At 42.3% G+C, this 22,062-nt stretch overlaps 1 protein-coding gene and 2 long non-coding RNA genes across 3 annotated transcripts; all 3 read left to right on the forward strand.

The window, feature by feature from the left end:
• Nucleotides 1–2,239: 2,239 nt before the first annotated feature.
• Nucleotides 2,240–5,951, forward strand: LOC118241536 (protein phosphatase 1 regulatory subunit 12C-like). Its single transcript, XM_081707921.1, has 5 exons — nt 2,240–2,365; nt 3,042–3,146; nt 3,523–3,573; nt 4,009–4,059; nt 4,259–5,951. Exons 1-5 carry the CDS (start codon nt 2,240–2,242, stop codon nt 4,343–4,345), a joined length of 420 nt encoding a protein of 139 aa, XP_081564047.1. The 3' UTR covers nt 4,346–5,951.
• A 6,073-nt stretch (nt 5,952–12,024) lies between these two features.
• On the forward strand, nt 12,025–14,578 carry LOC145653723 (uncharacterized). The gene is made up of 4 exons (XR_014119889.1): nt 12,025–12,114; nt 12,467–12,517; nt 12,953–13,003; nt 13,203–14,578. It is a non-coding gene; the product is annotated as an uncharacterized LOC145653723 (long non-coding RNA).
• Nucleotides 14,579–18,841: 4,263 nt separating this feature from the next.
• LOC145653725 (uncharacterized) lies at nt 18,842–20,943 on the forward strand. The gene is made up of 3 exons (XR_014119890.1): nt 18,842–18,882; nt 19,318–19,368; nt 19,568–20,943. It is a non-coding gene; the product is annotated as an uncharacterized LOC145653725 (long non-coding RNA).
• Nucleotides 20,944–22,062: the final 1,119 nt, after the last annotated feature.

Below are 22,062 nucleotides of genomic sequence, written 5' to 3' on the forward strand. Positions count from 1 at the left end.
TCTTAGTGACTTACGCATAAAGTCAAGTATCATGGGGCACCGGGGAGCTGATGTTTTGCAAGCCTTCACAATCCTTTCGACACAAAGCCACATGGCCCTGGATTGCAGGAGCTCGGAATTGCGTCAGAGTTCGCAGCCGCTGTTGGACATGCATCGCTTCTCTTTGTGTGGATGCAGAGACAACGCTGAACTTCACTACACTGTAGCATCTTGGCGCAGCTGAAGAGAGACTCGTGAAGACGTCCCCTGGTGTTGCACGCTGTGGCTTGTTGCAAAATGTACAGCACGAAATCGAAAAACGGTCCTGCTATAGGGCTCCCCCCCAACCTTGTCTTACCTTTGGATGAAAAAGTGTAAAGAGCTACATCCATAAAGTGTTCAGCATTCCTGAACAGCATTGTCCTATAAACGTAGCTTTATTAACCCACCAAAACTAATTCTTGAGTGCACAGTGTTTAAATCCTGTTTAATCCTGAGTGAAGAAGCTTCAGCCTTTCTAAGTATACCTCTGGTTAGCATATTTAGGGTATAATCAGGGTTCCCACATATACTGGAAAACCTGGAAATTTAGAGGCTAGGTTTGCAGTCATAGAAACTCCTGGAATTTGAGAAAATTGCAAAAAAAAAATAATTCTAAAACACAAAGATTTGGACATTTTTGAGGTCCTGGAAAATTGTAAAGCTGGTTTATTAAACCACTTAGATTGCATGCTTGTGCCGATGATTAATCAATATGTCATATGGCTGATTTCTGAGCATTTTGTAAAACACGGCGATCAGAGTATGTTAGCGAGGGGCGTCAGGGCCGTCTACTGATGGAGGTTTCTCTGTTGTCTTTCCACTCTTCTCATGCCTTTATGAAAAGATGGCAATCCAAAGATGGACCATGCCACACACAAAACCATTACATAAAGCTCTAAAAATGATCCTCACTTCATACTGCCTCTCACATCCATCCCCCCCAAGCTCTACTCTACTCTGACTCCTCCTTAGACTTTGTCCCAACAACCAGCAGCCATGGTCTCTCTTAAGCAGCTGTCTAGCACTCTGAACATTAAAATAACTGATGCCCACAAAGCAGGAGAAGGGTAGAAAAAGATGGCAGATTGTCTTCAGGCAGTCATTTCCTCAGTCCATGTTGTAATTAAAAATAACAGTTAACAGGACTGGTGGAGGTCAAGTTGAGGTCTGGAAGACTGAGAAAATGTTTGAAGAGAAATGTTTTTCAGGATCGTTAGAATGTCGAATCAAAACCCATATTTAACTGAGCTTTCTCAAAGCTTTCTCAAACCTTCCGGGAAGATTCAGCAAACTGGAGCGGTGGTGCACCTTCATCAGAAGAAAACCTTTCCAGGCTATCGGCACAAAATTCAACATCAGACATTGGCAAAATGGCACCTAAACAAGCCTGATGGATTTCAGTCATGTGCACTTCTGAGGTTAAAACAGGCCACAGTTTTTGCCTGCAACGAACAAAGTTGAGTCTGAAGAAAAAAGGGTGCAGAATTTCACGAAAAGAACAGAGGTATGGAGGTGGATCATTTCGATCATAGAGGGAAGAGTGGATTAACTTAAATGCCAACAAACTCTAAGAACACCACACCTTCAGTTTACCAAAAAAAAGTGGGAGTTGAAGAGAATGACTTCATTAATAGGAAAATGATCCAAAACACACGTCAGTATCCACAGTGGACTACCTCAAGACAAGCAAGCTGACGGATTTCTTCGTGGCCTTCACAGCCCTACTGAAACAAAATGGGAAAACTGTGGCTAGAGCTAAAAAACTTCTTAAAAAGCAGTTCAGGCAAGACGGCCCCAGAATCTTGCAGAAGTAGGTGCCTTTCACAACGTAGAATGAGCAAATCCCCCCCATCCCCAGGGACTGAGGGATCCAGAGATTCATTGACACTTGCCAAAGAGGGTGTTACTAAGTACTGATCACGCAGGGTAACCAAACCTTTACTTTTTTCTTTCTTTTTTTAATTGAAACTTTATAAGATGAAAATATAAATGTAATCTTGCTTGCTTGGTCATGGAAAGTGCCCTGGAAAATTCCTGAAAAGTCCTGAAATATTATTTTCTAAAATGTATGGGAACCCCGATATCCCTAACCCTAGGGTTCATTCTTGAGTACAGGTTTAAATCTTAAGCATCTTTGTAATTTCCTAAGTGCAGCGTTAGTGCCTGAACATATCTTGAGCTTATCACCTTATTACCTGAGTCTGGCTGGAGTACCAGAATGCTCTTCTGCACACCAGGAACGTGGGAAGGTGTCAGGATCAGAGATCGAGAGCAAACTGGGAGTGAGGGATCGGAGAAGAGCCAGGGGAAGAGGCGATCCACTGGAATAGGCACGATAGGCGAGGTGAATTAAAACACACATACACACACATAAACATATTATGGTGAAAGAGACCCCATTCAGAACGACATGCCCAAAGCACATCTAGAAGAACATCTCCAGAATCAAACCTGTAGTAAAGTCCATTAGCCCATTTTACAATGGCACCTCCAGTAAATGGACTGGAACACTGGTCCTAAAGTTGGAATGAAAATGATCTCTGCTTGTTCTCCTCTCAGACTGAAGACTTGGATGTGAATGAACCTGCACAAGCAGATGGCACTTCAAGGTTATTCACTCTCTCTTTCACATTTTCATAGTTCTGTGTCAAATCTGGAGTTTCATTTTCAGAACAGTGCTCTTTACTAATTGTCCTGGTCTGTGATATTGCCAGTCATCTCTATAGGGATCCTCAAGCAGGAGATGCCAGATTGCCATCATGACTGGACTTTAGGAAGGTACAACTGAATTGGACCTAATTTTCCTATTTTGCTAGATTGTTTAACTTTCTTCTAGAAGGGGAGGATTAAATGTAAACTTCTCTCTCCCTCCCTCTCTTCCTCCTCCTCACCTGCTGTCACTCACTCTCTCACACACACACACACACACACACACACATACACACACACACACACACACACACACACACACACACACACACACACACACACACACACTCTCTCTCTCTCTCTCTCTCTAGTTATATTTGGATGTGTTGAAGGAGAACACTGCTTTGAGGGAGAAGCTCCAGGAAACACAGCTGCAGCTCAGTGAGAGCAAAGTGGAGCTGGAACGACTCCGACAGGTAAGGGTGTGTGTGTAGCCTTATTAAAGTGATGATGCTAGAATGCACTATTATTCAAGGAATTCCAGCGGGTATTAACTGTAGTGTGTTTTTCTGATCATTTGTTCATTCTCTGGGAACAAATTTTCCTTCCCATCAGTTCATTTCCATGCATGGTTTTAATATTCAGTGACCAAATGTACTACTACTTTTTGTGTTTTATGCTACAAATAATAGATTCATTGATTGTTTTTTTAGAACAACTTAAATGAGATCATGTTTAGCGAGTCTGAAGGAAAGACTAACGTATATACAGTAATCTAATCATCTAACGTCTGTCTGTCTGTCTGTCTGTCTGTCTGTCTGTCTGTCTGTCTGTCTGTCTGTCTGCACTCAGAGTCAGGAGAATGGCTGTGAGCGCCCTGCTCTACTGGAGCTGGAGAGATTTGTAAGTGTGGTTTGCTCTTTGCTGTGTTTCTAGCCCTGACCCTAGATTTCCTTCTTTTTCCGCTTTACTTGTTAGAACCAGAAACTTGCATTTGTGTGCCACTTTCTATCTCTTTTTCTTTTCTGGGGTCTAGCTCTAGCACTTACTTTCGCTCAGGGGGAGATGATTTTCCTTTCCTTCCGCTTTTTGTCAGACAAGGCGTTCCCGGGTGTCTCGTTGCACGAGGCATAAATGCATGATGTGGAAATTCTAGTGGCTGGAGCTTTGACACGGCCACCATTACGACCTTACAGTGATGGGTTGTTATTAGGGCCATGCCAGGAAGAATGCATGAGACAGAACCAGCAGAAAGATTTAGAGAAGGCTAGCTGATCTCTGTCTGCCATGCTGCCGTGCTGACCATCTGCTGTCTGATCAACTCTTTGTGTGCTGCAGGAGAAGAAGGCACTTGAGAGAAAAGCATCAGAGCTGGAGGATGAGCTCAAGGTAGAGTGTGTTTATATGGTAGCTGCTCTTAAAAAGGTGCAGTACTGCATGGCTTTCAGAACTGTAACAAATAATTACTTTCAGTTAAAATTTTTAATAAACAAATTCCCTGCTCGTTAAGTCAGTCCCACCAATCAAACTAAACCTTCCCCTTTGACTGTCTTCCTCTTGTTCTATTTACCGTCTCCCTTTTGCAAAGGTTCTGATTGACCTGCGTGCCGATAAGCAGCGTCTGAAAGATGAGAACGCCTCCCTCATCCGTGTCATCAGCAAGCTCTCCAGATGAGCCCTATATGTGCCGCTACCCTCCCAAACCACTAAGTGGCAGCACTGTGCCATTCTGCACATCTCTGCCCAGAGTAAACTGGAATGACGCTGTTCACTTTCTGCATGGCCATAGCACACAGAATCTTTGTGTGTGTTTGTCTGGGACTGGCCTCTCACCCTTGTGTTGCCTAAACTACTGTTTTCCAAACTAAAATGCACATAACGATAAAGCCTAAAGGAACGTGTAGACCCAGCCTAACCCACAGTTCGAGAAATTTGAGCTCCTTGTGCACAACTGTCAGGAGATTCTACTACTCCAGATCCTCAGAACCCAGTGAAGACTAGACCCAGTACAGATACAGTTCTAGAGCCCTCTGCTCTTTGTTCACGTCCAGCAGAGAACGCTAGAACTCCAATTCCTCTGAGTGTAGTTGAGTGAAGTCTTGACCAAATCACCCTTGTCGTTCTGGAAGCCACAACCCTTTGAGCAGAACTAGCACAAAATTCTGGGACTACAGTTTCATCGAGTCTGGTTTTGTTCAATGTAAATGCAAATTAAATACTTGAAGTGCTGCAGAATGGAGAATAATTGTAAGCCGCTTTTGTTCTGTATATTTAAAATGTAAGGAATTCTTTCATGTGCGCTGTGCTTGATATCTTTACCTTGTAGCTTTATATGAAAAAAGCCAGTACATGGGTAACAGCTTATTTATTGTTTTTCTTTCCCCCTCTTCTTTGTACGCTAGCCATGGGTAGTCACTGTAACTTGTAACAACTGCTCTGATAGTGCTCAACACTAGTGGGCACCACTGATCAGGGAAGCACGTGAATCAGGTGTTTCAGCTCTGGCCACATGACCTAAAGAAGTGCTTGTATATCTTGGACACTGCAGAGATGCAACCATGTGCCAAACGTTATTTTCCACTCTTATGTGCTCCAATATGCTTGTTAGTGGACCCACTGTAGTGAATTGTTCCCCCGCACCCCACCCACATTCTCTCAAATACTGGGCTAGTTCAGTAGTACTATAACAGACTCCTAACGCTTCACTGTCATCAGAAACACGTCTAGCTCCACCATGTAAAGGAAATACTATGTGCTTCAGTGATTCACATACATTCAGCAGTATCCTGTTCCCTTGGAAAAATGTTTATGTAAGCAAAGAACTTTAAGGGAGTGAGACAATAAATCAGATAAGCAGGAAAATGTCTCTCGTTTTATTGCCTGCAATTGCTTTATTGCTTGCAATTGTTTTATTGCCTGCAATTAAGAGATGACACTCAAGCAGATTGTTACCAGCCGGCCTGAAAGAGATAAGCAACGCTTAAAGCTGATTGGTGTATGGGCCATAGCAACAAGAGGCAGGAAGTCCGTGATTGGTCAAGGCATACAGTTAGAATTGTATATCAAGCAATGCTCTGTATGACTCGGGGCTTCTCTTGGTAGTGAGCCCAACACTCTGTGGAATCTTTCTTTTCTATTAAAAACCTTTTTAACTTATTATCCACATCTGACTCCCCGTTTCATTGAATTTCCACCACAACCATCATTCGTTAAAAGGGCCTTTTGAAATGACCAATAAACTGCAAACAGTTCAGTATCATGAGCCTGCCAGTCTTAGTCCACCTTATATATATATATATATATATATATAATTGACATTTTTCCAAGGCGAAAGGCAAGTACTAACTAGCCTGCCACAGTGCTATAATAAACTAGCTAAATTGCCGCAGTAAGTTGGGGATCTGTATAAATCCACGTTATTCTGACGAGAAAGTAAATCGCATGGTTCACGTGTGTTTTCTGTACATTAGCTAAAGTTTCCCGGTGTCTTTCATAAGTTTCATTTTAGAGCTTCTAATCTTTCGTTAGGCGTCTAAGTTTTCATTTTGAAGGGGCGGAGCCTCTGTGGATGCTATATTTACTTATAAACTTCCTCACGTAATGTCAGAGAAAGAGTTAGGTAAGACCCTTTAAATATGTTTTGTGGAAAAAAAAGACAACTGATGAATTATTATAAGACCATATTAAAAGAAGCAACTTAATGCAGAACGTTGTATTGTCTTGTTTTGCCCTTTTTATCTTATATTTTTCTTTCTTTTTAAATACTTTTTATACTTCTATACTTTTTATATAATGATTTTTTTGTGATGGGGCTTTGTGACAGCAATGGCAATGTGTGGACATCTTATGTGTGGCTGTGTGTGGCAATGTGGGAACATCATTGTGGTAATACATTTACTAAATATATTCTTTATTAGTTTAATTATTGTATACATTATTGTGTATGTTTTTGTTTGTTTTAACCATTGTTTTCTCTCCTTCTGTCATCCACCCCTCCTTTTTCTCCTCAACTTCAATCCCTGCTTCCTCTCCCTTCTTACCATCTTACTTCCCTGCTCACCATTACTTTTGCCACTCTCCTCCGCTTGACCCCTCCGCTGCCCACACCCACACACTCACTGAGCATTCACTGAACTAAACCAAACTGAACCGTAATTGGTCACAATTGCCAAACAATGACCATCCAGTGGCGGTACCCGAGGTTGACTGAAGTGGGCTTGTGGGCATCCCCTCTACCTCTTCTTCTCTACAGTCCTCTGTTCTCTTAATTTCCACTAAACTGGAACACAAATGCCAGGTTCAGCACGGAACCTAAGGACAACTCGTACCAGGCGTATGACTCACGAAAGCAATGATGCTAAAAAGAAATGGCACAATGAAACCAAGCCCAACAACTTCTAAGTGGAATCTTTCTCTTCTCTCTCATGCCTGACTTAGAAGTTAATTAAGATGTTGCTTATGATACTGTAATTAATGAAATTATTAATTATGTGGTCACATTTATTATTGTTTGTTATTGTAACGGTGTGGCCCGAGTGCCGAAGGGCATGGAACAGGGCGCACAGACTTCATCGACAGGGACGAACATTTATTGACATAACACAAAACGGCCCTCACATATAACACGAGCAATAAACGTGAACAGTTAACGGTTAACACTGAACAAAACGATGAACACGACTACCTTTAAATGACGAAAAGTACAAACCGATGAATACAAGTACCTTTAACAATGACGAAAATTACAAAACGATGAATACGACACTTTAACAATGACGAAAATTACGAAACAATGAACACGACTACCTTTAACAATGATGAAAAGTACAAGTTTATAGTGACGACGCGAACATTTACATCAACACGCTACATCAACAATGACCAACACTGCACACTTTGACAAGGGTTTATATGCATAAAGACGAAGGAGCAGGTGCGTTTACAAACAAAACAACCCTCCCACTGCACGTGGCGGGCCAAGCCATGTGACTCGCGGGAGGCGAGCGTTCCGTGACAGTTATCTATTAGATGTAGTTAGTATTATTCTCAGAAATTTGGTTTAAAGTAATTACAGCATAACACCTACTTAGGATGGCACATCAATAGTAGGATAACCTGTATAGGTTTTAAACTGCTAGCTCTTTATTAGAAAAGTGAAAGAGAGGACGTAGTTAGTGGAAGAATGGTCACAACTTCACCTCCGCTGTGTCTCGTGTCAGGTGGACCCTGCTTGCCTTGGCAGTGCATGAAGGAGATTCCACACCGAAACCAAAGACGCCAGTGAAGACATGGAGAGGGTAGGTTTCCCTCTAGCTACAACGACCAACTCACCTGGGCACATTGATTCAGATTTACCCAATTTCATGGCTACGTGCATCAACTATCAATATGGATGATAATCTAGAAATGTTTGCATTTTTTTAGTTAATGGCTACAGCTCCTTTTAGATGCCAGTGCCAAAAATATAATGATAAAACTGGTTGCTTCCTGCACTACAGGCAAATTGTTTGCTTCCTACAAAACAACCTTCATCTGATTCATCTCTGAATCATCTTTTGTCCCATTTGCACAGACACCATATGTTAATGTCAATCAGGTCATTGAGTCTTTCCAGAAGCTGAGTCTCAGCAGTGTTGAGACGGATTTGGACCAAGTAAGCATGAGTTGGTAGTGATTTTACATTATCTTTAAGAAATCAAATCCTCAGACACGTTGATGCCAATATGTTGCTGCCAATCAGGTCATTGAGTCTTTCCAGAAGCTGAGTCTCAGCAGTGTTGAGATGGATGTGGACCAGGTAAGCATGAGTTGGTAGTGATTTTGCATTATCTTTAAGAAATCAAATCCTCAGACACGCACTTTCACTGAAAAGAAATCAGTGCTGGGGCTGAAAGGAAGAGGTTCACGAAAAGTGTATGGCCATGTTTGTCAAGAATATCAGCATTGAACCACACAAGGCATATCAGAACTATGCTTAAAAATATATTTGTAGTTTTATATTTATTTTGATACATTGAAAAGAAATGTCAGATTTGAAGCAAAGCTTGTAGAAGAATGCTTTCCTCTATGCTCAGTAAAACGAGTTATTTTTCCCCAGCAGAACATCAACAATGAACTAGATGACATTGTGCAGGCTCTTCACAGACTGGATCTGAACTCTGAGGAAATGGAGATATGCAAATGAAGTGGTGGATGACCACTTTAGGCCTTGCTTTTATACAGGATACATGTGAACCAAGTACACAGTCACGTGTTTTCCAGCACAACCCCCCCCCCCCCCCGATTCAGCTCAATAGTTCAAGCTCTTAGTGACTTACGCATAAAGTCAAGTATCATGGAGCACCGGGGAACTAATGTTTTACAAGCCTTCACAATCCTTTCGACACAAAGCCACATGGCCCTGGATTGCAGGAGCTCGGAATTGCATCAGAGTTCGCAGCCGCTGTTGGACATGCATCGCTTCTCTTTGTGTGGATGCAGAGACAATGCTGAAATTCGCTACACTGTAGCATCTTGGCGCAGCTGAAGAGAGACTCGTGAAGACGTCCCCTGATGTTGCAAGCTGTGGCTTGTTGCAAAATGTACAGCACGAAATCGAAAAACGACCCTGCTAGAGGGTTCCCCCCCCAACCTTGTCTTACCTTTGGATGAAAAAGTGTAAAGAGCTACATCCATAAAGTGTTCAGCATTCCTGAACAGCATTGTCCTATAAACGTAGCTTTAGTAACCCACCAAAACTAATTCTTGAGTGCACAGTGTTTAAATCCTGCTAAATCCTGAGTGAAGAAGCTTCAGCCTTTCTAAATATACCTCTGGTTAGCGTATTTAGGGTATAATCAGGGTTCCCACATATACTGGAAAACCTGGAAATTTAGAGACTAGGTTTGCAGTCATAGAAACTCCTGGAATTTGAGAAAATTGCAAAAAAAAAAAAATCCTAAAACACAAGATTTGGACATTTTTGAGGTCCTGGAAAATTGTAAAGCTGGTTTATTAAACCACTTAGATTGCATGCTTGTGCCGATGATTAATCAATATGTGTCATGTTGATGATTTCTGAGCATTTTGTAAAACACGGCGATCAGAGTATGTTAGCGAGGGGCGTCAGGGCCGTCTACTGATGGAGGTTTCTCTGTTGTCTTTCCACTCTTCTCATGCCTTTATGAAAAGATGGCAATCCAAAGATGGACCATGCCACACACAAAACCATTACATAAAGCTCTAAAAATGATCCTCACTTCATACTGCCTCTCACATCCATCCCCCCCAAGCTCTACTCTACTCTGACTCCTCCTTAGACTTTGTCCCAACAACCAGCAGCCATGGTCTCTCTTAAGCAGCTGTCTAGCACTCTGAACATTAAAATAACTGATGCCCACAAAGCAGGAGAAGGGTAGAAAAAGATGGCAGATTGTCTTCAGGCAGTCATTTCCTCAGTCCATGTTGTAACTAAAAATAACAGTTAACAGGACTGGTGGAGGTCAAGTTGAGGTCTGGAAGACTGAGAAAATGTTTGAAGAGAAATGTTTTTCAGGATCGCTAGAATGTCGAATCAAAACCCATATTTAACTGAGCTTTCTCAAAGCTTTCTCAAACCTTCTGGGAAGATTCAGCAGACTGGAGCGGTGGTGCACCTTCATCAGAAGAAAACCTTTCCAGGCTATCGGCACAAAATTCAACATCAAACATTGGCAAAATGGCACCTAAACAAGCCTGATGGATTTCAGTCATGTGCACTTCTGAGGTTAAAACAGGCCACAGTTTTTGCCTGCAATGAGCAAAGTTGAGTCTGAAGAAAAAAGGGTGCAGAATTTCACGAAAAGAACGGAGGTATGGAGGTGGATCATTCCGATCGTAGAGGGAAGAGTGGATTAACTTACATGCCAACAAACTCTAAGAAAACACCACACCTTCAGTTTACCAAAAAAAGTGGGAGTTGAAGAGAATGACTTCATTAATAGGATAATGATCCAAAACACACGTCAGTATCCACAGTGGACTACCTCAAGACAAGCAAGCTGACGGATTTCTTCGTGGCCTTCACAGCCCTACAGAAACAAAATGGGAAAACTGTGGCTAGAGCTAAAAAACTTCTTAAAAAGCAGTTCAGGCAAGACGGCCCAAGAATCTTGCAGAAGTAGGTGCCTTTCACAAGGTAGAATGAGCAAATCCCCCCCATCCCCAGGGACTGAGGGATCCAGAGATTCATTGACACTTGCCAAAGAGGGTGTTACTAAGTACGGATCACGCAGGGTAACCAAACCTTTACTTTTTTCTTTCTTTTTTTTATTGAAACTTTATAAGATGAAAATATAAATGTAATCTTGCTTGCTTGGTCATGGAAAGTGCCCTGGAAAATTCCTGAAAAGTCCTGAAATATTATTTTCAAAAATCTACGGGAACCCCAATAACCCTAACCCTAGGGTTCATTCTTGAGTACAGGTTTAAATCTTAAGCATCTTTGTAATTTCCTAAGTACAGCGTTAGTGCCTGAACATATCTTGAGCTTATCGCCTTTTTACCTGAGTCTGGCTGGAGTACCAGAATGCTCTTCTGCGGAACAGGAACATGGGAAGGTGTCAGGATCAGAGAGCGAGCGCAAACTGGGAGAGAGGGATCGGAGAAGAGGCAGGGGAAGAGGCGATCCACTGGAATAGGCACGATAGGCGAGGTGAGTTAAAACACACACACACACACACACACACACACACATAAACACACATAAACATATTATGGTGAAGGAGACCCCATTCAGAACCACATACCCAAAGCACATCTAGAAGAACATCTCCAGAATCAAACCTGTAGTAAAGTCCATTAGCCCATTTTACAATGGCACCTCCAGTAAATGGACTGGAACACTGTTCCTGAAGTTGCAATGAAAATGACCTCTGCTTGTTCTCCTCTCAGACTGAAGACTTGGATGTGAATGAGCCTGCACAAGCAGATGGCACTTCAAGGTTATTCACTCTCTCTTTCACATTTTCATAGTTCTGTGTCAAATCTGGAGTTTCATTTTCAGAACAGTGCTCTTTACTAATTGTCCTGGTCTGTGATATTGCCAGTCATCTCTATAGGGATCCTCAAGCAGAAGATGTCAGATTGCCATCATGACTGGACTTTAGGAAGGTACAACTGAATTGGACCTAATTTTCCTATTTTGCTAGATTGTTTAACTTTCTTCTAGAAGGGGAGGATTAAATGTAAACTTCTCTCTCCCTCCCTCTCTTCCTCCTCCTCACCTGCTGTCACTCACTCTCTCACACACACACACACACACACACACACACACACACACACACACACACACACACACTCTCTCTCTCTCTCTCTCTCTAGTTATATTTAGATGTGTTGAAGGAGAACACTGCTTTGAGGGAGAAGCTCCAGGAAACACAGCTGCAGCTCAGTGAGAGCAAAGTGGAGCTGGAACGACTCCGACAGGTAAGGGTGTGTGTGTAGCCTTATTAAAGTGATGATGCTAGAATGCACTATTATTCAAGGAATTCCAGCGGGTATTAACTGTAGTTTGTTTTTCTGATCATTTGTTCATTCTCTGGGAACAAATTTTCCTTCCCATCAGTTCATTTCCATGCATGGTTTTAATATTCAGTGACCAAATGTACTACTACTTTTTGTGTTTTATGTCACAATTAATAGATTCATTGATTGTTTTTTTAGAACAACTTAAATGAGATCATGTTTAGCGAGTCTGAAGGAAAGACTAACGTATATACAGTAATCTTTTCATCTAACATCTATCTATCTGTCTGTCTGTCTGTCTCTCTGCACTCAGAGTCAGGAGAATGACTGTGAGCGCCCTTCTCTACTGAAGATGGAGAGATTTGTAAGTGTGGTTTTCTCTTTGCTGTGTTTCTAACCCTGACACTAGATTTCCTTCTTTGTCTGCTTTACTTGTTAGAACCAGAAACTTGCATTTGTGTGCCACTTTCTATCTCTTTTTATTTTCTGGGGTCTAGTTTTAGCACGTACTTTCGCTCAGGGGGAGATGATTTTCCTTTCCTTAAACTTTTTGTCAGACAAGGCGTTCCCGCGTGTCTCGTTGCACGAGGCATAAATGCATGATGTGGAAATTCCACTGGCCTGAGCTTTGACACCACCACCATTATGACCTTACAGTGATGGGTTGTTATTAGGGCCATGCCAGGCTGAATGCATGAGACAGAACCAGCAGAAAGATTTAGAGAAGGCTAGCTGATCTCTGTCTGCCATGCTGCCGTGCTGACCATCTGCTGTCTGATCAACTCTTTGTTTGCTGCAGGAGAAGAAGGCACTTGAGAGAAAAGCATCAGAGCTGGAGGATGAGCTCAAGGTAGAGTGTGTTTATATGGTAGCTGCTCTTAAAAAGGTGCAGTACTGCATGGCTTTCAGAACTGTAACAAATAATTACTTTCAGTTAAATTTTTTAATAAACAAATTCCCTGCTCGTTAAGTCAGTCCCACCAATCAAACTAAACCTTCCCCTTTGACTGTCTTCCTCTTGTTCTATTTACCGTCTCCCTTTTGCAAAGGTTCTGATTGACCTGCGTGCCGATAACCAGCGTCTGAAAGATGAGAACGCCGCCCTCATCCGCGTCATCAGCAAGATCTCCAGATGAGCTCTATATGTGCCGCTACCCTCCCAAACCACTAAGTGGCGGCACTGTACCATTCTGCACATCTCTGCCCAGAGTAAACTGGAATGACGCTGTTCACTTTCTGCATGGCCATAGCACACAGAATCTTTGTGTGTGTTTGTCTGGGACTGGCCTCTCACCCTTGTGTTGCCTAAACTACTGTTTTCCAAACTAAAATGCACATAACGATAAAGCCTAAAGGAACGTGTAGACCCAGCCTAACCCACAGTTCGAGAAATTTGAGCTCCTTGTGCACAACTGTCAGGAGATTCTACTACTCCAGATCCTCAGAACCCAGTGAAGACTAGACCCAGTACAGATACAGTTCTAGAGCCCTCTGCTCTTTGCTCACGTCCAGCAGAGAACGCTAGAACTCCAATTCCTCTGAGTGTAGTTGAGTGAAGTCTTGACCAAATCACCCTTGTCGTTCTGGAAGCCACAACCCTTTGAGCAGAACTAGCACAAAATTCTGGGACTACAGTTTCATCGAGTCTGGTTTTGTTCAATGTAAATGCAAATTAAATACTTGAAGTGCTGCAGAATGGAGAATAATTGTAAGCCGCTTTTGTTCTGTATATTTAAAATGTAAGGAATTCTTTCATGTGCGCTGTGCTTGATATCTTTTCCTTGTAGCTTTATATGAAAAAGCCAGTACAAGGGTAACAGCTTATTTATTGTTTTTCTTTCCCCCTCTTCTTTGTACACTAGCCATGGGTAGTCACTGTAACTTGTAACAACTGCTCTGACAGTGCTCAACACTAGTGGGCACCACTGATCAGGGAAGCACGTGAATCAGGTGTTTCAGCTCTGGCCATATGACCTAAAGAAGTGCTTGTATATCTTGGACACTGCAGAGATGCAACCATGTGCCAAACGTTATTTTCCACTCTTATGTGCTCCAACATGTTTGTTAGTGGACCCACTGTAGTGAATTGTTTCCCCGCACCCCACCCACATTCTCTCAGGACAAGCCCAGATCTACACTGTATTTGAGCAGACTGCTGCTGTGTTGGACCAAACAGGCCCTTGCATTATTGCTGTTTCTCATTTAACAAGTATTTATGAGTGTAAGTGATGTATTATGAGGCCTGTGTCCTGTACCAAAGGTGGTATGGTCTTTATTTTTCTCTCCAAGAGGAACAGGAATGTTTATACTGTGAGTCCTGGTCTCTCAGAGGAGCAGGCGCTTTATAAGGTGAAAGCCTTGGAAAGTTTACCACCATTTTTTATTGCTTTTGTTCTTAGTTTTTTTTTTAAGCCAATGCATGCCAAAATTGTATTCTGACAAAATATGTGCCTTTCTACATATCTATTTATTATGTCTATGTTCCTTGGTTGAAAAATACTGGGCTAGTTCAGTAGTACTATAACAGACTCCTAACACTTCACTGTCATCAGAAACACGTCTGGCTCCACCATCATTCGGTACAAGGGCCATTTGAAATGATCAATAAACTGCAAACAGTTCAGTACCATGAGCCTGCCAGTCTTAGTCCACCTTACTTGTCTTTGATGGTTTACATTTGAAGATTCATATCATCCAGGTGATTTTAAATTAGATGACTACTGGAATAATACCCAGATTGCAGCATGGGGAAAGGGGGCATCTACTTTCATTTGGGAAATGGCAGGCTATTTGTTCATGCTTGTACTGAATACTCCATGCTAACGATAATTGTGGTTTACATATGTTGCTTGCTGTAGCCAACTGCATAAAATAATATACATATCCGGCCTTAATTGAGTGTAATTCATGACTGAGCATCATTGCTTCAAAGTTTAATCAATCTTTTATTTACATTTTGTCTCCACTGTGGCAGTCTAGTTAGTACTTGCCTTTCGCCTTGGAAAAATATCATTTATTTATATATAAAATGAATGAGAGCTGAGAGAGGTAAGCAGTTCTATGCTCACAACCAAAACTGTAGGCCTGCACGCCTTGCATCTAAAACATGCACCAAGTAGTGCAGGCTGCACAGTCACGTGTTTTCCAGCACAAGCCCCCCCTCCCCCACTCTCGATTCAGCTCAATAATTCAAGCTCTTAGTGACTTACGCATAAAGTCAAGTATCATGGAGCACCGGGGAACTGATGTTTTGCAAGCCTTCACAATCCTTTCGACACAAAGCCACATGGCCCTGGATTGCAGGAGCTCGGAATTGCGTCAGAGTTCGCAGCCGCTGTTGGACATGCATCGCTTCTCTTTGTGTGGATGCAGAGACAACGCTGAACTTCACTACACTGTAGCATCTTGGCGCAGCTGAAGAGAGACTCGTGAAGACGTCCCCTGGTGTTGCACGCTGTGGCTTGTTGCAAAATGTACAGCACGAAATCAAAAAACGGTCCTGCTATAGGGCTCCCCCCCAACCTTGTCTTACCTTTGGATGAAAAAGTGTAAAGAGCTACATCCATAAAGTGTTCAGCATTCCTGAACAGCATTGTCCTATAAACGTAGCTTTATTAACCCACCAAAACTAATTCTTGAGTGCACAGTGTTTAAATCCTGCTAAATCCTGAGTGAAGAAGCTTCAGCCTTTCTAAGTATACCTCTGGTTAGCGTATTTAGGGTATAATCAGGGTTCCCACATATACTGGAAAACCTGGAAATTTAGAGGCTAGGTTTGCAGTCATAGAAACTCCTGGAATTTGAGAAAATTGCAAAAAAAAAAAAATTCTAAAACACAAAGATTTGGACATTTTTGAGGTCCTGGAAAATTGTAAAGCTGGTTTATTAAACCACTTAGATTGCATGCTTGTGTCGATGATTAATCAATATGTGTCATGTTGATGATTTCTGAGCATTTTGTAAAACACGGCGTCAGGGCCGTCTACTGATGGAGGTTTCTCTGTTGTCTTTCCACTCTTCTCATGCCTTTATGAAAAGATGGCAATCCAAAGATGGACCATGCCACACACAAAACCATTACATAAAGCTCTAAAAATGATCCTCACTTCATACTGCCTCTCACATCCATCCCCCCCAAGCTCTACTCTACTCTGACTCCTCCTTAGACTTTGTCCCAACAACCAGCAGCCATGGTCTCTCTTAAGCAGCTGTCTAGCACTCTGAACATTAAAATAACTGATGCCCACAAAGCAGGAGAAGGGTAGAAAAAGATGGCAGATTGTCTTCAGGCAGTCATTTCCTCAGTCCATGTTGTAATTAAAAATAACAGTTAACAGGACTGGTGGAGGTCAAGTTGAGGTCTGGAAGACTGAGAAAATGTTTGAAGAGAAATGTTTTTCAGGATCGTTAGAATGTCGAATCAAAACCCATATTTAACTGAGCTTTCTCAAAGCTTTCTCAAACCTTCCGGGAAGATTCAGCAGACTGGAGCGGTGGTGCACCTTCATCAGAAGAAAACCTTTCCAGGCTATCGGCACAAAATTCAACATCAGACATTGGCAAAATGGCACCTAAACAAGCCTGATGGATTTCAGTCATGTGCACTTCTGAGGTTAAAACAGGCCACAGTTTTTGCCTGCAATGAGCAAAGTTGAGTCTGAAGAAAAAAGGGTGCAGAATTTCACGAAAAGAACGGAGGTATGGAGGTGGATCATTCCGATCGTAGAGGGAAGAGTGGATTAACTTACATGCCAACAAACTCTAAGAAAACACCACACCTTCAGTTTACCAAAAAAAGTGGGAGTTGAAGAGAATGACTTCATTAATAGGATAATGATCCAAAACACACGTCAGTATCCACAGTGGACTACCTCAAGACAAGCAAGCTGACGGATTTCTTCGTGGCCTTCACAGCCCTACTGAAACAAAATGGGAAAACTGTGGCTAGAGCTAAAAAACTTCTTAAAAAGCAGTTCAGGCAAGACGGCCCAAGAATCTTGCAGAAGTAGGTGCCTTTCACAACGTAGAATGAGCAAATCTCCCCCATCCCCAGGGACTGAGGGATCCAGAGATTCATTGACACTTGCCAAAGAGGGTGTTACTAAGTACGGATCACGCAGAGTAACCAAACCTTTACTTTTTTCTTTCTTTTTTTTATTGAAACTTTATAAGATGAAAATATAAATGTAATCTTGCTTGCTTGGTCATGGAAAGTGCCCTGGAAAATTCCTGAAAAGTCCTGAAATATTATTTTCAAAAATCTACGGGAACCCCAATAACCCTAACCCTAGGGTTCATTCTTGAGTACAGGTTTAAATCTTAAGCATCTTTGTAATTTCCTAAGTACAGCGTTAGTGCCTGAACATATCTTGAGCTTATCGCCTTTTTACCTGAGTCTGGCTGGAGTACCAGAATGCTCTTCTGCGGAACAGGAACATGGGAAGGTGTCAGGATCAGAGAGCGAGCGCAAACTGGGAGAGAGGGATCGGAGAAGAGGCAGGGGAAGAGGCGATCCACTGGAATAGGCACGATAGGCGAGGTGAGTTAAAACACACACACACACACACACACACATAAACACACATAAACATATTATGGTGAAGGAGACCCCATTCAGAACCACATACCCAAAGCACATCTAGAAGAACATCTCCAGAATCAAACCTGTAGTAAAGTCCATTAGCCCATTTTACAATGGCACCTCCAGTAAATGGACTGGAACACTGTTCCTGAAGTTGCAATGAAAATGACCTCTGCTTGTTCTCCTCTCAGACTGAAGACTTGGATGTGAATGAGCCTGCAAAAGCAGATGGCACTTCAAGGTTATTCACTCTCTCTTTCACATTTTCATAGTTCTGTGTCAAATCTGGAGTTTCATTTTCAGAACAGTGCTCTTTACTAATTGTCCTGGTCTGTGATATTGCCAGTCATCTCTATAGGGATCCTCAAGCAGAAGATGTCAGATTGCCATCATGACTGGACTTTAGGAAGGTACAACTGAATTGGACCTAATTTTCCTATTTTGCTAGATTGTTTAACTATCTTCTAGAAGGGTAGGATTAAATGTAAACTTCTCTCTCCCTCCCTCTCTTCCTCCTCCTCACCTGCTGTCACTCACTCTCTCACACACACACACATACACACACACACACACACACACACACACACACACACACACACACACACACACACACACACACACTCTCTCTCTCTCTCTCTAGTTATATTTGGATGTGTTGAAGGAGAACACTGCTTTGAGGGAGAAGCTCCAGGAAACACAGCTGCAACTCAGTGAGAGCAAAGTGGAGCTGGAACGACTCCGACAGGTAAGGGTGTGTGTGTAGCCTTATTAAAGTGATGATGCTAGAATGCACTATTATTCAAGGAATTCCAGCGGGTATTAACTGTAGTTTGTTTTTCTGATCATTTGTGCATTCTCTGGGAACAAATTTTCCTTCCCATCAGTTCATTTCCATGCATGGTTTTAATATTCAGTGACCAAATGTACTACTACTTTTTGTGTTTTATGTCACAATTAATAGATTCATTGATTGTTTTTTTAGAACAACTTAAATGAGATCATGTTTAGCGAGTCTGAAGGAAAGACTAACGTATATACAGTAATCTTTTCATCTAACATCTATCTATCTGTCTGTCTGTCTGTCTCTCTGCACTCAGAGTCAGGAGAATGACTGTGAGCGCCCTTCTCTACTGAAGATGGAGAGATTTGTAAGTGTGGTTTTCTCTTTGCTGTGTTTCTAACCCTGACACTAGATTTCCTTCTTTGTCTGCTTTACTTGTTAGAACCAGAAACTTGCATTTGTGTGCCACTTTCTATCTCTTTTTATTTTCTGGGGTCTAGTTTTAGCACGTACTTTCGCTCAGGGGGAGATGATTTTCCTTTCCTTAAACTTTTTGTCAGACAAGGCGTTCCCGCGTGTCTCGTTGCACGAGGCATAAATGCATGATGTGGAAATTCCACTGGCCTGAGCTTTGACACCACCACCATTATGACCTTACAGTGATGGGTTGTTATTAGGGCCATGCCAGGCTGAATGCATGAGACAGAACCAGCAGAAAGATTTAGAGAAGGCTAGCTGATCTCTGTCTGCCATGCTGCCGTGCTGACCATCTGCTGTCTGATCAACTCTTTGTTTGCTGCAGGAGAAGAAGGCACTTGAGAGAAAAGCATCAGAGCTGGAGGATGAGCTCAAGGTAGAGTGTGTTTATATGGTAGCTGCTCTTAAAAAGGTGCAGTACTGCATGGCTTTCAGAACTGTAACAAATAATTACTTTCAGTTAAATTTTTTAATAAACAAATTCCCTGCTCGTTAAGTCAGTCCCACCAATCAAACTAAACCTTCCCCTTTGACTGTCTTCCTCTTGTTCTATTTACCGTCTCCCTTTTGCAAAGGTTCTGATTGACCTGCGTGCCGATAACCAGCGTCTGAAAGATGAGAACGCCGCCCTCATCCGCGTCATCAGCAAGATCTCCAGATGAGCTCTATATGTGCCGCTACCCTCCCAAACCACTAAGTGGCGGCACTGTACCATTCTGCACATCTCTGCCCAGAGTAAACTGGAATGACGCTGTTCACTTTCTGCATGGCCATAGCACACAGAATCTTTGTGTGTGTTTGTCTGGGACTGGCCTCTCACCCTTGTGTTGCCTAAACTACTGTTTTCCAAACTAAAATGCACATAACGATAAAGCCTAAAGGAACGTGTAGACCCAGCCTAACCCACAGTTCGAGAAATTTGAGCTCCTTGTGCACAACTGTCAGGAGATTCTACTACTCCAGATCCTCAGAACCCAGTGAAGACTAGACCCAGTACAGATACAGTTCTAGAGCCCTCTGCTCTTTGCTCACGTCCAGCAGAGAACGCTAGAACTCCAATTCCTCTGAGTGTAGTTGAGTGAAGTCTTGACCAAATCACCCTTGTCGTTCTGGAAGCCACAACCCTTTGAGCAGAACTAGCACAAAATTCTGGGACTACAGTTTCATCGAGTCTGGTTTTGTTCAATGTAAATGCAAATTAAATACTTGAAGTGCTGCAGAATGGAGAATAATTGTAAGCCGCTTTTGTTCTGTATATTTAAAATGTAAGGAATTCTTTCATGTGCGCTGTGCTTGATATCTTTTCCTTGTAGCTTTATATGAAAAAGCCAGTACAAGGGTAACAGCTTATTTATTGTTTTTCTTTCCCCCTCTTCTTTGTACACTAGCCATGGGTAGTCACTGTAACTTGTAACAACTGCTCTGACAGTGCTCAACACTAGTGGGCACCACTGATCAGGGAAGCACGTGAATCAGGTGTTTCAGCTCTGGCCATATGACCTAAAGAAGTGCTTGTATATCTTGGACACTGCAGAGATGCAACCATGTGCCAAACGTTATTTTCCACTCTTATGTGCTCCAACATGTTTGTTAGTGGACCCACTGTAGTGAATTGTTTCCCCGCACCCCACCCACATTCTCTCAGGACAAGCCCAGATCTACACTGTATTTGAGCAGACTGCTGCTGTGTTGGACCAAACAGGCCCTTGCATTATTGCTGTTTCTCATTTAACAAGTATTTATGAGTGTAAGTGATGTATTATGAGGCCTGTGTCCTGTACCAAAGGTGGTATGGTCTTTATTTTTCTCTCCAAGAGGAACAGGAATGTTTATACTGTGAGTCCTGGTCTCTCAGAGGAGCAGGCGCTTTATAAGGTGAAAGCCTTGGAAAGTTTACCACCATTTTTTATTGCTTTTGTTCTTAGTTTTTTTTTTAAGCCAATGCATGCCAAAATTGTATTCTGACAAAATATGTGCCTTTCTACATATCTATTTATTATGTCTATGTTCCTTGGTTGAAAAATACTGGGCTAGTTCAGTAGTACTATAACAGACTCCTAACACTTCACTGTCATCAGAAACACGTCTGGCTCCACCATCATTCGGTACAAGGGCCATTTGAAATGATCAATAAACTGCAAACAGTTCAGTACCATGAGCCTGCCAGTCTTAGTCCACCTTACTTGTCTTTGATGGTTTACATTTGAAGATTCATATCATCCAGGTGATTTTAAATTAGATGACTACTGGAATAATACCCAGATTGCAGCATGGGGAAAGGGGGCATCTACTTTCATTTGGGAAATGGCAGGCTATTTGTTCATGCTTGTACTGAATACTCCATGCTAACGATAATTGTGGTTTACATATGTTGCTTGCTGTAGCCAACTGCATAAAATAATATACATATCCGGCCTTAATTGAGTGTAATTCATGACTGAGCATCATTGCTTCAAAGTTTAATCAATCTTTTATTTACATTTTGTCTCCACTGTGGCAGTCTAGTTAGTACTTGCCTTTCGCCTTGGAAAAATATCATTTATTTATATATAAAATGAATGAGAGCTGAGAGAGGTAAGCAGTTCTATGCTCACAACCAAAACTGTAGGCCTGCACGCCTTGCATCTAAAACATGCACCAAGTAGTGCAGGCTGCACAGTCACGTGTTTTCCAGCACAAGCCCCCCCTCCCCCACTCTCGATTCAGCTCAATAATTCAAGCTCTTAGTGACTTACGCATAAAGTCAAGTATCATGGAGCACCGGGGAACTGATGTTTTGCAAGCCTTCACAATCCTTTCGACACAAAGCCACATGGCCCTGGATTGCAGGAGCTCGGAATTGCGTCAGAGTTCGCAGCCGCTGTTGGACATGCATCGCTTCTCTTTGTGTGGATGCAGAGACAACGCTGAACTTCACTACACTGTAGCATCTTGGCGCAGCTGAAGAGAGACTCGTGAAGACGTCCCCTGGTGTTGCACGCTGTGGCTTGTTGCAAAATGTACAGCACGAAATCAAAAAACGGTCCTGCTATAGGGCTCCCCCCCAACCTTGTCTTACCTTTGGATGAAA

The sequence above is a fragment of the Electrophorus electricus genome, chromosome 3 (genome assembly GCF_041902795.1).
Source record: "Electrophorus electricus isolate QZ-2024a chromosome 3, ASM4190279v1, whole genome shotgun sequence".
In the NCBI taxonomy this organism is placed as follows: Eukaryota; Metazoa; Chordata; class Actinopteri; order Gymnotiformes; family Gymnotidae; genus Electrophorus; species Electrophorus electricus.